At 37.2% G+C, this 16,144-nt stretch overlaps 1 protein-coding gene across 1 annotated transcript in view; it reads right to left on the reverse strand.

Annotated features, from left to right (window-relative positions):
* glis1a (GLIS family zinc finger 1a) overlaps positions 1-16,144 on the reverse strand; it is a 65,947-nt gene that overhangs the window by 18,455 nt on the left and 31,348 nt on the right. The window contains exon 3 of the mRNA XM_080861675.1: positions 7,236-7,397. Coding sequence (XP_080717801.1) covers positions 7,236-7,397 — 162 coding nt within the window. The remainder of the gene's footprint in view (positions 1-7,235; positions 7,398-16,144) is intronic.

The following is a 16,144-nucleotide window of genomic DNA, read 5'->3' on the forward strand; positions in this document are numbered from 1 at the left end:
CAGGTCAGCCTGGACTAAAAAGGGTTTAGGACCTGCTGCACATCCATGATGAGAATCTGGCATTCCAACATATCCAAGAAGTTCTCAGTTGGGGGCATTTGAATACAGTGAATCTGTAAAAAGCTCTGATCTGAGCTTTATGAAGAAGCCAACAGAAGATAGGTACACTGTGGTATTAAAGGGATAGACATAGTCAGCAACAATACTCAGGTAGTGTAGTGTGGTGTTTAAACTACACCAAGGGTGCCAAAAAAAGGAAAAAAAGATAAAGAAATTGCCAAGAAAATACCCCTGTACCACCACCAGCCTAGACTGTTGACACGTAGCAGGGTGGATCTATGCTTTCGTGTTGTTTTTATGTTTAAATTCTGATCTTAAAAGAACCAGACAAGGCAATATTGTTTCTCCAATCTCCTCTGGAGGAAATGCAGAGTAAAGCTGAGCTTAGTGAGGTAGGAAAAACAAATCACCATGGGCAACAGTGAGGTGTTTTGGGCATGACTTTTTATCTGTTTCTTAGCGTGGAGCATCCCAGACAACATTTGAAAACCCCTGCTTTTCAAAATGACTTCTTTCTCTGTAATTAGTCATTTGCCTGAAGATCTAATATGGAAACACTGCAAAGAAATATCATTTCTTTTTTCTTTCTAATATGGCAGCTTTCAGCATATTTGTCACACTTATCTTTGTAAAATATAAAAATTTAACTCAGCTTTTAAATGATAATTTCATTTATTAAGGGAGAGAACTATCCAAACTTAACTTGCCCTGTGAGAAAAAGTAATTTCCCCCTTAAATTGATGAATTAATAAAAAAAAAAAAAAATAGGACCCATCTAATAAAGGGAAGTAGGCTAAAAGATCTCAATAACAACAAATAATGCTACAATCTAAAGAAACAGATGAGAAACTCCTCTGTCATTGACATCTGTCTGTCTGGAAATGAAGACAGATGTATGAAGTCATTTCTAAGGCTTTGGGACTCCAGCGAACCGCAGTGAGAGTCATTATATACAAACGGAGAAAACTCGGAACAGTGGTGATCATTCCCAGGAATGACTGACCCACCAAAATTACTGCAAGAGCAAATTGACGACTCATCCAGGAGGTCACAGAAGAACCCAGAACATTCTAAAGAACTCACTTGCCTCAGTTAAGGTCAGTTTTTGTGATTCAACAATTAAAAAAAGAGACAAACGAAGAAACATCTTGATAATCCTCAAGACTTTTGTGTCTCGACACTGTTGGACTAATGAGTGAAAAGTAGATTGTTTGGAATGTCTGACTCCTGTTACATCTCATGTTAAACTAACACTTTTCATATAAAGAACATCATACCAGCAGTGGCAGTAGTGTGATGGTCTGGATCCAGACAACCATAGTTGAGGAAACCATGAATTTTGCTCTTTACCAGAAAATCCTGAAGCTAAATGTTTAGCTATCAATTCAAGCCCTGAAGCTCAGGCTCAGTTTGGTTATGCAGCAGGACAGTGATCCAAAAAACGTCAGCAAGTCCACCTCTGAATGGCTGAAATGCAAAAAAAAAAAAAAGAGCCTTTGAAGCTTGGCCTTAGTCAAAGTGTGGATTTAAATGAAATTGAGTTGCTTTGGCATGACCATAAACGGTCTGTCCATGCTTGAAAACCCTCGAATGTGGCTGAATTAAAACAATTCTGCAAAGAAGCCAAAATTCCTCCACAGTGATGTTATTATCACAAAAACTTGAAAATTTGATTGCTGTTTGTGTTGCCAAGGCTGGCACAACTAGTTATTAGGTTTAGGAGTCAGCTGCTTTTTCACAAAGGTTCAGGTAGGATTGGATAAGCTTTTTTCCTTTATCATATAAAAAAGAAAAAACAGCATTTTTGCATTTTACCTGGGTTATCTTTGGCTAATGTTAAAAACTGTTTGATGATCTTGGGTTTGACAGTAATGCAAAAAACAAAGTAGTATTGAAAAATCACATGTATTTTTTAATGATGCCACAAAACAATGAATGAAGCAAATAAGTAAAAATGTTACTGTAAAAAGAATTTTTAGTAGAAATATATCAGGACAGGCTTGACTATAATAATGCTTGTGTCAGTGGGATTGTTATTTTTCTAATGTCTGCTCGATTTTTCTTCTCCAGTATTCCCAATTTTTGTGTAATTCTTAAACAAATACATTTCAAATTATAGACATGCAATACCAACGTAGATCTGGCATCAGAGTAAGTGCTGCTCTACAGTGTCTGTAAAAAAAAAGAAAAAAAAAAGGGGGCAATTTCAAAACTATTTCAGGAAAAATATTCCCTGTGAGACCAGCTCAGTTCTCTCTTAGTCTAAATAGATCAGCACCAAATGAAGTGCTGTCTTTCTAATCTTAGCATAAATTCAGGGTAATGACATGCAAAGTGGTTATGGTAAATGACAGCTCTGAGACAGACTGTAAATTCATAAACTGCATATCAGTTTCCAATTATGTGTGCCAAAAAAATTTAGAAATCTTTTTTTCCTGTTGCCAGGGCTCAACCCAAAAAAACCCAAAACAAAACCCTGGCATTATTCAGCACCACATTTCATATCGGATTTGTCACAGTCCATCACTTTTTTGCACTTCACTGCCATCGTAAAATGAAAGCTCTCAATGCTTTTAATACATTTCCAAATTCTCAAAACAAACCACATTTTTATGTTATGTGAGCGTTAACTTAGAAAGGTAATTCCTGCTTGAGCCTGCACTTACTTTAGGACAAAATTCCCCAAAGTGTCATATTAGTAACACAATACAAGCTGTTTAATCAAACTTGAAAAACATTTCTTGGCCTGCCGTTGCACTACTCAGCAGTTATTTACATTCAGACAGGCTTCCACTGGGCCTCCAGGATGGCGCCAGATGTGTCTGATTGTTAATTTGTGACGCAACTTCGAAGCCCCCATTAGCCAGTGTGAAACCACTAAAGGGAGAAAATAACTTGCTGTAATAACAGTGGAGCGAATCGTGAAGCTCCATCTCATCCGTGTAATAAGAGATCTGATTCGCGGGATTACAGCTAAATTCTCATCACTTGTCAGCAGGAGTAGAAATAACTGTGGTCTGTAGGGTAAATCCACAGCAGGTATGCAGTTTCACAATCCCAAAAATGTCAGACTGTAAAGCAGAGACCACCTCACACCTTATATTACTGAGCAAATATTATTTATCTTAATATTCAGAGCAATTATGTGTAGTCTTGTGTTTTTAAAGTGTATGGTCTCATGCATTGCAGCAATTTTTAAACATAATTTATTGTGTATTTTGTATAAATGTTTCAAGTAAATTCACCCAGACAGACATGAGCAGTGATACTATAGATTCACTCGCCACTTTTTTAGATACACCTGTTTATTTGCTCATTAATGCATTAATCTAATAAGTCAATCACATGGCAGCAACTAGGCTTACTGAGGCATGTAGACATGGCCAAGACAACCTGCTGAAGCTCAAACTGAGCATCAAAATGAGGGAGAAAGGTAATTTAAACATCTTTGAACACGGCATCGTTTTGGTTCCAGACAGGGTGGTCTGAGTTTTTTGGAAACTGCTGATCTACTGGGAATTTTTCCACGCAGTCATCTGTAGGGTTTACAGAGAGACAAAATTAAAAATACCTGCTTGATGTCAGTGGTCAGAGGAGAATAGCCGGATTCTTTAACCTGACAACAACTCAAATAACCTGAATGAATAGCACGTTGAACCTTGAATCAGATGGGATACAGCAGCAGAAAACCACAATGAATGCCACAATAGAACAATAGAAGACTGGATTTCTGCTCTAACGTTCGGATGGTAGGGTCAGAATTTGGTATCAACAACATGAAAGCACGGATCTATCCTCCCTTGTTTCAGCGGTTCAGACTGCTGGTGGTGTAATGGTGTAGGGGATATTTTCCCTTAGTACCAGCTGAAGATCATTTAAACATCACGAGGTACCTGAGCACTGCTGTAGTGTACCCATCTTCTGATGGCTGCTTCCAGCAGATTCGTAAAGCTCAAATGTTCTCCAACTGATTTCCGAACATAAAAATGAGTTTACTATGCTCAAATGACATTTACAGTCATCAGTTTCACTCCCATAGAGCACATTTCGGATGTGGTGGAATGGCAGTTTGGCATCATGGATGTGCAGCCAACAAATGTGCAGCAACTGTGCAGCATAGTGTTGAATCCAAGCAATGAAGAGATAAGTCAGTTCTGAAAACAAAAGTGGATTTAACCTCCTAAGACCCGAACTCTTCCACGGCATGCATTTTTAATTTCTCTTTGATATTTGGGCTGATTGGGGCCCGATGAATGTAAAAACAAAGAATTACTAGATTTTTTTTTACCTTCTTTTTGTTTTTAAGAAAAATAAGAGCCACATATGAGGATATTCGTTTAAAATTTTGATAGAACAGTAGCAGCAAAATTGAGTATTTTGGTCTAAATAACCCAAAATGTGATGTCCACATATGTGGACGCCAGGTCCTAAGAGGTTAACCCCATACTACGAAAGTGTATCTAACCCAGAGGCTCAAAAGGAAAAGTCAATTTCACTCAGTTATTTTTAGGTAAATACCATCTGCCAAGAAGGTGATGTAACTGACTGCTTTGTTTTGTTTTGTTATTTGTTACCAGGTTTGCTCAAAAAAGTTATACTGTGCATCAAAGGCTTGGAGGTGGACAGAGATTTCCAAATATTAAATTATTTTGAATAACCTTAGACACTAAAATGTTGTTTAAACATAAAAGTTATGACAGGTTCATCTACAAGATTCATCCAAACTGTAGCAAAGCACTCTTACTTTATATTTAAAGTTATTCTAAAACTTATTTTAAATTTTTTAGAATTCAGTACTTTTTTCTACAATATTTTAAATGAGATTAAAAATAAATAAAGCGCTTTCTGAAAAGACCTCATCATATTATTAAATCCTATTTATTTAAAAAACAGTTCTTCAACAATCTAATAATACAAGTAAATGTCCTCCAATAACATTTTACCCAAGGGACGGAAGTTTTATCAGAAATATCTTGTGAAAGTCTTGATCCAGCTGATTTTTACATCATTATTATAAAATCACTTCATAACATTTTCCATGTTTTGCCAACAAACACTTTGGTCCAAAAAATGTAACTAATCATTTCAGCCGATAAAAATAAGTGTAATGGTTTAATAACTAATGTTTTTTCCCTAAAATATAGTCAAGCAAAGTTATTATGTAATATTAAAAAATATATATATATTAAAGTAGATAAATACCATACTAATGCAGCATTTAAATACATCCCCTGGGCATGAGAACACCTTCATGGAAAGAGTGACAATGCTGGCACGACACTTGACACCTGGTACACAAGAGTGGATTACGAGAAAAGGCCTGTTTCTGTTCTTTCTCAGGCTCCATCAGCTGTGGATTTCATAACTTATTTTGCAGTTGTAACCTTAATTTATGATCATCAAGAGCACGGGGGACACTCACTCCCACTAGTTTGAGTCCCCTGATGAATTTAATGTCGTTACTGTAGATGGTGTGTATGAAAATTCCTGGAAATTCACGCTGTCTTCACGGTTGAATGGATTATATTTTTTCCCTGTTTTGTATAAACTGATCTGACACAAGCAGACTCTGCACAGCAAGTTAAAATTGGCTCACACGCACTAGCAGTTTATCTTCCCAAGTCATTCCCAGAAGGTCCCATAGAAAGCTGAGGGAGAGGCAGTCTGCTGCACTTTAACCCTCTGAGGTCTCAGCCACTGTTTTCAACTGTCTGCTGCCTCTGTTAACATAGCACTACATCTACAACAAAGCACATATAAAATCCTGAATAAATGCAGTACTGTAAAATAATTAACGCGTTTTAAGCACACCTGTGTTGGTATGAAAGTTTAAAAAGTCAATTGAATGTTTATTCATTTTTCAGCACACGTCTAAAAAAGACCAAATTGTGCTATATAAATAAACTTGCCTTGCCTAAAGTTCTCATGTGGCAAACAGAATTATAATATTGTGGTCGGCGATTAGGTGGAACCTTTTTCTCCTTAACCCTAACCTGTACACCGTACCTTTGTATTTAAAACAACCGCTGAAGTTTGGTGGGGGTACTGTCATCACAAAAGTCACAAAAACACAGTCTGTTTTTCAGGATTACTTTGAAACAAATGTACCTCTAAAGAAAGTTTATGTCACTTATGTTGTCCAGACAAATCAGGTACATGTCGCCGTGCCAACCCAAGTAACAGAGCTCTAACATAAGTGGCAACATTGTAGCCCAAACCATGATTTTGTATTTTTTTTTTATAAACTTAACCCAGAGGTTTTAAATATCTAAACCCAATCAGGTAATTTATTTTTAACTAACAACATAGTTAAAAATACTAAAAAAGGAAACATGTATGACTCAAACTTGCATCTCCGGCTGTAATGACTACCTCCACTACGACTCACTACAAAATAAAAATCATGTCCAGAAACACAGTGCACTAGATTAGAGCTGATTAGAGCTGAATTCATTTTCCTACGCCACATTAGCAAGAAGCTTGTTTACCTGAATTTCCCCAATGAGGGACAATAAAGGATATTTGTATTGTACTTCTAGAGATTGTGACCATTTCCCAAGCTGTGTTAAACTTATTAAACTGCATTAGTTTAGAAATACTATGTTGACAAAAAAAAAGTGTAGAAATCTACAGTTTTGCTGTGTGTGCTCTCATTAAAGAGTAATAAAGTTGTTGCTGTGGTATTGGGATCCTACATTGTTTGAATTATCAGCCTTAGTGCATTTACACAATATGCAATTAGGGCAAAGGCAAAATACAGCAACAGAATGGGCATTAATGCCAGTGAGTGTCTTTAATTACAAGAGTTAATATAGCATACAAACATGTCAAGAAAAGCTCGTTTTTTTGTCTCCATTTCAAAAATGGCGCTATTTCCAACATACAGCAGTTCAACCAGGCTGAAAGAGGTTACATGCATGTATGATGAGTTCACTGTCTCTGACCCAAGCCAGAATAATTCTTCATGTTATCTTCAGATTCTTTCTGTACTTGCATATAGCGTGTTTACATGACCTTGACCTCTTTGTGACCTACTGTTATGGTGACGTTTGCTTGGAGAAGCAAAAAGCAACCAGCTATTGAGTCCACTCTAATACTACAAACTGACAGAAAGCTCAAATTAGGAGAACGTGCACTATAATAGAGCACATCCTAAATGGAAGGAGCCCACTGACCGTGTCCAGATGTGTGCGCTGGTGTTTAGCACGATCACTGGAGTTGCTGAAAGCCTTGAGGCAGCCGGGGTGCTGGCAAATGTAAGGTTTCTCCCCCGTGTGGCTCCTCAGGTGGATCTTCAGGTTCTCCAGACGGGAGAACGCCTTGGAGCAGCCCTCAAACTAACAAATAGAAAAGCAGAAGATTTTATATAGAAAAATTATTTAAGAAAATGTGCCTAGATTATCTTTAAAAATTAGTAAAAGTGGCACTTTGCCCATCAGCGTACACTCAACAATGACAAAATGAAACCATGTGTTTAGACATTTTTGCAAATCAATTGCATTTAATACCATCAGTTAGTGGGGAACCATACACGGTGAATATGTGCCATCCTATGTTTTCCAAATATTAAAAAGAATGTTCGTAACAGGACAACGCATTAACCCATTCCACTCCTGAGGCGCCTGTATTAGAAGGAGACCGTGTGATATTTAAACAGAACCTGTTGCTTTTTATAAAGACTAGTAAGCAAGTCTACATTCACTCAACAAGTTGCTTAGTGAAACCATGACTAAGAAGATCCAGCAGGTAACAGGTAATGGAGTAAAAATATTTAAAATTGGTTCAGCAGTATCAGTGTTTACTAATATATTGTCATTAGTCTGCTTCTTTCATAATTAAAGATTAAAGAGGAGTTAAAGGATTTTTTTTTTCCATTTATATATTTTAACTGTACTCAGATGCACTGAAAAAGCAGTAGATGAAATAACTTGATAGTGTTGTGCACACTGCTGATAATAGTTGTGTAACAATCTAAAAAGAGGGCTTGAAATTCAAATCCTAGATACTGTCACCTTAGAGAGTTGAATGTCATATCGCCTAAAAGCTACCGCCACCGCTTTAATCCCGTGACAAGCAGTCCCGACTCACTCCGCTGACCCGATACTCGTTTCTCCTGTTCACGCTGGCCATGAACACGGGTATAATGTGCTTCATATAAAAGTAATGGGTTTCAAAAACCCCGGTGTGACCAACTTTTTTGTGAAAGTGCATGCAGTGAGCCAAAATAAAGCTTCAGCACTTTGAGAACGTAACAGTTTATTTAAAAATTTGGGAAAAAGAATGTTCATAACTGGACGATTTCTGTCACTTTATTTAAAAAGTTTGGGGGCTTTTAAGTGCAGTTTGCCATCAGTTTATTGCATTTACACAAGAAATCAGTGTCTAGTTCTTGAAAGATTTTAAGATCTACCGATTCAAATCTGTGACGGTAGACTAACAACTACATGAGAATTTAAAAAAAAAAAAAAAAATCATTCTGACATCTCTTTAGGGACTCAAAACAAAATAACAAAACTACAACATAAACTAAGAAATCATTAAATCCCCTTATGTTCCTTTAAAATGCTTAAGTTGTAACTACGTTTGACATAGAACTTAATGTCCTTACAGAAAAAACTAAACCAGAGGCAATGTACCAGTATTTATATCATAAACTTCAGGTAGTGGCTGTTCTCCACTCAGAGAAAAAAAACGTAGCCAAAACCACACAAACACACACGCACCGACTGCGGTAGGTACTGTTTCAATGAGCCTCAGCATGCTTACATACTGCCCGACATACTGCCTATGGTTTATATCTTTACAGAAATTCCAATTTCTACTGATCAGTGTTTCATATTGTATCTTTATGTCAGAACGCCAAATATATGGAAATATTTAAAAAGGAAGTAAGAGACAGCATAGACCAGGGGTGTCCAAGTCCAGGCCTCAAGGACCGGTGTCCTGCAGGTTTTAGATATCACCCTGGATCAACACACTTGAATCAAATGGTTAGTTCATTACCAGCCCTCTGGAGAACTTCAAGACATGTTGAGGAGGTAATTTAGCCATTTAAATCTGCTGTGTTGGATCAAGGTCACATTTAAAACCTGCAGGACACCAGACCTCGAGGCCTGGAGTTGGACACCGCTGGCATAGACACACGCAGAAGATTTACATATAGACCAGGGGTCCCCAATCCCAGTCCACGAGGGCCGGTGTCCCTGCAGGCTTCAGATGTGTCCTTGATCAATCACAGCTGATTTAAATGGATAGATTACCTTCTTAACATGTCTTGAAGTTTTCCAGAGGCCTGGTAATGAACTAATCATGTGATTCAGGTGTGTTGACCCAGGGTGAGATCTAAAACCTGCAGGGACACCGGCCCTTGTGGACTGGGATTGGGGACCCCTGATTTAGACCATTTTCATTTGTCAGTATTTTTTATATTTAGAAAAAGGTTTTGAATCAAAATAAAATAATTTTTTATTCCCATGACACAATTTACTCTATAGATTTAACTGTTCTCTCTTCAAAATGACAAAGAAAAAAAATCAAGACCGATCATCGTGTGTGTGACACTTAAATTTGCATTTAAAAGAAAATAATCCCCTTATAATCTATAGATATTTTATAGATTCTATACAAATATTATATTTATTTCTTAAAACTTTTGATAAAATCTTCAGAAAATTGGTCTCTAGACTCAGTTCTAGTTTAGCACTGAAGGCTTGAATAAAGTAATTCTTTTACATTTTTTTTTTAATATCCAGAATTTATTCCACACATTTATTAGCCATCACTAATGAGTCTATAAATGTCACTCACCTCATTAGGTTTAATAAGCCTGTACATAAAAAACACACTACATCATCTTGATTAATTAATCCAAGCTTTGAAAACACCTCGCCACAAAAATACAGATGGGCAATTGAAGCATTCAAACACTGAGTCACACAAGAACACAGATGAAGCCCTGAGAAAGTGAAGCTGTAACATTTCAACAATGTGCAGCTGTGAAGTCAAACCTCACAACATTAGTCTGAGTTATCTGAGAAAAAAAAGAAGCTTTTTTGTAGTTTAATCCATTGCCACAGGAGGACAATATTTAAGATCTATAGTTTATGTTCTGATATTTAATGCAAATGTAATTTACTCTACATTTTTCAAGACTTAATATCTTTTCCATTATTAATTTTTATTCCCCTTTGAAAAAGCACCTACTTTTTCAAAACAATTTTTCTTCTTATTTTACTAATACACACAACCCTGCCAATGTTCGCACATACAGACACACACACTTATAATTTAAAACTACGTTATCAGGAATAGAGATGGCACGATACCACTTTTTTATGTCCGATACCGATACCGATATCATAAATTTGGATATCTGCCGATACCGATATGAATCCGATATAGTGTTTTTTAATCAACAAAACTGTTTTTTTTAAATATCTTGCTGCATTTTGTATAAGTTCATACTCAAGTTTAAAACAACAACTACACTAAAGCTATTCTGTTATACCTGTATACAAAAAAAATATTTCATAGTTCAGCAATACTGATCAATCTAATAAACTTAAACCTACACCATCCTCCCTATTCTGGTATTTTAAAGAGTACTTAGCGTAAATATTAAGCAACCTAACTAATAGGGTTCCAACTCCCAGCAACAACAAAAATAAAAAAATAAAAAAATAGGGAACCACCCCTCATGCTCCACCTCATGATGCTTAATCGACGTAATCAACCTTAATTTGATGCAGTGTGAAAAAAAATGCACAGAAATCAATTATTTTTCAAGAAATATTAAATAGATTCAACATCTTTCTTCAACAAAATTGCAGACTGCACAGATGGTACCTTCCCAAAGGAAAAAGTACTATAGCTTACTAGGGTATATATATTAGACTTAATAGTCACTATATACAGTAATGGACTTCTATTCATTTTACATCAAATTAAAACTTTGGGTGTCAGATAATTATTTATTAAAAGCTCGACATTTTAAATGAGAATAAGAAAGAAAAGTATGTCTTTGTGCCCCCTTTTCCCTGTTCATGCCCTATCGGCCCCCCTGGCTAAACTTTGCTAGATCCGCCCCTGCACAGTTACCAGCCGTCAGCTGCGTACAAAAAGATCCTCGAGTAGAAAGTAATATTAAATAAATTCTAACAACAGCTTATCAAGCTTAAACGTGCTGCTGTTGTTCAGCCGCTGGTTTCCTCTTTCTGGTGCAAAGTGGGCCAAAAGCAAACTAGAGAGACGGACTCGCGACAGAAAAGCCGATCAGCTGATCATTAAGCAGTTTCATGATTGAAGTAGCAGCAAGAAGAGGCAGTCGCCTGTTAAGCTTAACGCAGGAATGCTTTACAAACATTCAGAGATGGACTTACACACTTGCTTTACTTCTCTCGGGGATAACTTTGTCGGAGATGAAATGCCGGGTTGCTAGCGAAGCTCCAAATGCTATCCAGACCACCGACAGGTCCCGCATGCCACAGCCGCTCTATCACGTGATGCATACTGCTCCGACGTGCTAACGTTCTGAGGTGAGTTACGGCGTGTTGCAAGTTTTGTGAGGTGCTTTCGTGATATTTAATGGATCGGATTACTTTTTTTTTTCTTCTCCGATATCCGATCCAGTAATTTAGGCCAGTATCGGACCGATACCGATACGTAATATCGGATCGGTCCATCTCTAATCAGGAATGAAAAAGACGATCACTCCACACTATATCAGGTACACCTTGTCAGTACTGGGTTGGACCCTCTTTTGCCTTCACAGGCATCTTACTGTAATTCTTGGTGGTGCAGATTAAACTAGGTGCTGTTTACACCAAATCCTAACCCTACAACCCAAATTTAACATCAGAAATCAATACTCGTCACACCAGGTGATGTTTTCTCTGATATTCTACGGTCCAATTTTGCTGAGGCCATGCAACTTGTATATTCAGGTTCCTGTTATTAGGTAACAGGATTGGCAGATGATGTTCTTCTGCTTCACTGATTGTAAAGAGTTGTTATTGAAGTTCCTGCCGTCTTCTATTAGACCAACAAGGCATTTACGCCCAGAGAACTGCTACCGATGGGATTATTTCATTTATAAACCATTCTCTGTAAACCTTACAGGTGGTTGTGCAGGAAAATCAGCGTAAATTAGAAGTATTGGAAATACTCAGACCCGACCATCTGGTACTAACAATCATGCCACCGTTTGATGCCCAGTTTAAACTTCAGCAGGTTGTCTCGAGAATGTCTTCATCCATGTCTTGGGTTGCCATGATTAGCTGATAGATATCTAATACCTAAAAACAAACAAACAAACAAACAAACAAACAAAACTAGCTAATGGGTAAAGTTTCATAAAAGAAAAAAAAAAACAAGCCCTGCAGTTTATACTACAGATGTGATATAATGACGAGTAAAAGAACCATTGACTAATACTTATTATTTATAATTACATATTTGGTACTCTCTTGAGTCTTATAATTCCTGCTAAAAATATTTTGATGGGAAGACATTTTATTCTGCCTTTACAGCTGATAATATTAATTTTTCAGACAATGCTCGTCATTCGAGGGTCACTGGTTTTGGTCTTTTCATGGTTATATGACAGACAGATCATAAATGTACATACATGTGCATTTTATTGAAGCATCATAAATTACACATGATGACTCTCACACAGTGGGTTTAGAGGTGCTTTGAGAACTCGTGTTTACAGCCTGAGGAACACCTGTCCAATCTGGGGCTTGACATTACGAGCTGGTAAATAAAGCTGAATTCATTAACAAACACTGACTGCATTCATGTGAGATATATTCATTTTCCACTGCAGCACCGGGAATGACTTAATTCACATCTTCTGGCATAAGAACTTTATGAAAATGAAATGACGTTATTCACGTAGTTCAAGTTTGACTAATGACTAATTTTTTGTGTTTATGTTGATTTAATATTTATTAGTTGGCAGCAGGCTGGATCACTATAATGAACTAATTCACTTATGAAGGAAGCGTATCCCAGAGTGAGAACTTCTGAATGAATTACTAATCCTTAGGCTGATGACAGCAGGGAATAACGGAGAGAGCTGCTCAGGGATGGGGACTTGGCACCAAACAGCAGGTCATAATGGGGCAGATGTATTCAGGTCATGAATTATTGAGCTTCATGAAGTGACTCATGACAGAAGTGATGCAGGATGACGCATCGCTGGGGCTCAAAGGCCACTGTTGTGATGGTAAATGTAGAAAGGACCGTGTTTTCACACCAGCGTGGTTGTAGATCTGTCTTTATCTTAGTGGCCTGGGTTAAATTTATGGCTCAAATATATGAGCCTCTTTTTTTAACCCTTTAAGACCTACCATAGAACCAAGTCCGCCAGAGCTTATATTATATTTTTACATGCTGTGGAGCCATTTTTGGGAGCATTTCAAGTTGCTATACATCAATACAACCATTATAGCCCAGATTTTAATAATATGTATTCATTAAGTGCATAGTAATTACATAAATTGCAAAAAAGTGCAATAAACTACAAAAAAATTGAAAATCGTTTTTGATTTTTTAACATATATTTGTAGTTAGAGAAATTTAAGAGGCTTATCCCTCAAAACTGTAAATACAAAAAAGTTGCACAAAATAGTTTCCCACCACAGGAAATTTATTTTGAGTGTCTTCATAGTTTAATTTTTGAAATACACCAATTTTTATACACTGCTGGAAAAACGAAAATAAATATTATACTGCAAATTTGCAAAAAAGCAGCATATGCATCAAAATAAACTATTTCCAGCAGTGCAATATGAGTCCTAAGCATCCCAGAAACGACACAGAAAGTCATAAAGTCAAAGATAACTTTTAAAAAGAGCAGTATAGGCCCTGAGGCCCTGATCGCAAAAAAGACTACATTTCCGCGAAAATGACGTCACTTCCGGTTTCGGCCAGGTAATGGCGGAAATGCAAAAGTTCGCGCTGACGTCTATTCCAATGTAGGAAGTGTTTTGAACAGCTGATCGGACCGGCAAAGCGTGTTTCTGGAATATTATGTTTTTGTTCCTGCAAGCGCTTTTTATGCAGTTTTTGCAAAGCTTTATGTGGAAGGAAACCGTGACCTAGGACAAGCTGATGGCACAATATGCAAGTACAACTCCTCCGGTTTCATATGCAAAAAAAATTTTTGCGCTAGCTTACGTGGTTGCAGTGCTACCGGGATTTAAAAATAGTTACGCATAACAGAGCGTTCCCGCTCCGATCGGCTCTAAAGGGTTAATTATTTATTGACATTTAAAGTTTTATCTGCTGAAACTAGCGAGCTATAGAAGCAAACCCATTGGGTGTTTTTTGTTTGTGCAATGAACAAAACAAAGGAAAGATTCTGCATCCATCCACTTCCTGCTGCTTATCTGGGTCTGGGCTGTGGGGCAAGCAGTCAAGGCAGTCAAGGCAGCCCCCCCCCCCTCCCCCCTCCAGAACCTCCCTGTCTGAAGACCCCCACAGAGGGACACCAAGTCACTTTCCACTGTGAAATAATCAGGTAATCAACCTTTTAATTCTATAAATGAAAAAGGGAAAATCAGATTAAGTTACACATAATGTGACAGGAAAATATATATATATATATATATATATATATATATATATATATATATATATATATATATATATATATAACAATAGATGCATACACATTTTACTGTGGTTTTCTTCTACTCTTGTGCTGCATTTCTGAAACTGCATAGGTAATAATCCTGGGGACTTGTAGTATTCAAAAACTGCACACAATGGCCACAAATATGAAAAACCATCTTTTTGTCTTTAGGAACATACTTTCCATAAGAGACAATCATTTAGCTGCTGATCTAAGGACAATGCATAATGTCTATGCTAGGCAATAAATTAAATGCATCTGTCAGAAAAGGCTCAGGGTGATCAGCGGTTTTCGTATGCTTAGACACATCCTCCATTCATACATTCATTCATTCCTCCTCTGGCATTCATGAGTCAGGGAAACCTGTTGTGACGAGAGGAAAAGGTTTAAATCATTTCCCTGTCTAACAGATGGTTCATCAGTCTGGCAGAAATCAGTAGAAGACTGTGAGCTCATTAATGCCTTTCAAACCCAGTTAAAGCTCCAAGTGGCCCTGGCCCATGCGATGCTGGAAAGGATGAGATACTGTATGTTTTGACTGACTGTTCTAAGATTTGGCATGTGCTGGATAAATCTCTCCAAGTGAAGGGAATAAACAAACAAACAAAAAACGTTCATTCTCACAAAAAAACACATACACTGTAGCAGCCAGCCTAACTAGACATTAACCAACAGGGATGCACGTGCAGACTGGATCGGACACAAAACAGCCTTTAACCTCTCGGTTTTCTAGTACTGTATTTTTCGGACCATAAGGCGCACGGTCGATGAACGAGTCTTTTTTCATACATACGGCGCACTGGATTATAAGGCGCATTAAGCAAAAAAAAAAAAAAAAAAAAAAAGTCAGATAAGTCAAACTTTACTCAACTCGTTCCATTGATTCATTAATGTTGAATTCTCTCGCAGCTACTCTATTCCCATGTTGTCACATTATATTAATGACTAACCTTATATTTTACAGCACCCTGCCATGCGATTGCATTTGTCCCTAACCATCAGGAACCCTCACGTTAACTTTTGAGTGGAAAAAAGTTAGCGTTCATCCTCCAGCTTCACTGTGTTTATGTTATGCTAACATAGCAGTGTCGCTAGCGATCACGTAGCACATCATTATATACCATGCTAGTCCAACTTCAGTAACCCTACAAAAGTCACTGCTGTTTAGTTTTCTTCTTCTTTATTTATGTTAGAAGTGATAGCAGAGCTGTATGTTTTAATTTATTTAGAAATCCCATACAGAACATGGTATATCATCCTTAGGTAGAAACTAGCAAGCTAACTTCCTGCTAACTTCTAACTCTGTTAAATTTCATAAATTCTGTTTTCATGGATGCCCGGATGTTAAACTTAATTGTTACACCTGGTAAAGCAGCAACACTGATCATTTTATTAAAGATAAAAGAATTTAGACCGTTTCTAACTCTCAGTGATGTCGCAGTGTTT

The sequence above is a fragment of the Rhamphochromis sp. 'chilingali' genome (genome assembly GCF_963969265.1).
Source record: "Rhamphochromis sp. 'chilingali' genome assembly, chromosome: 16".
Lineage (NCBI taxonomy): Eukaryota > Metazoa > Chordata > Actinopteri > Cichliformes > Cichlidae > Rhamphochromis > Rhamphochromis sp. 'chilingali'.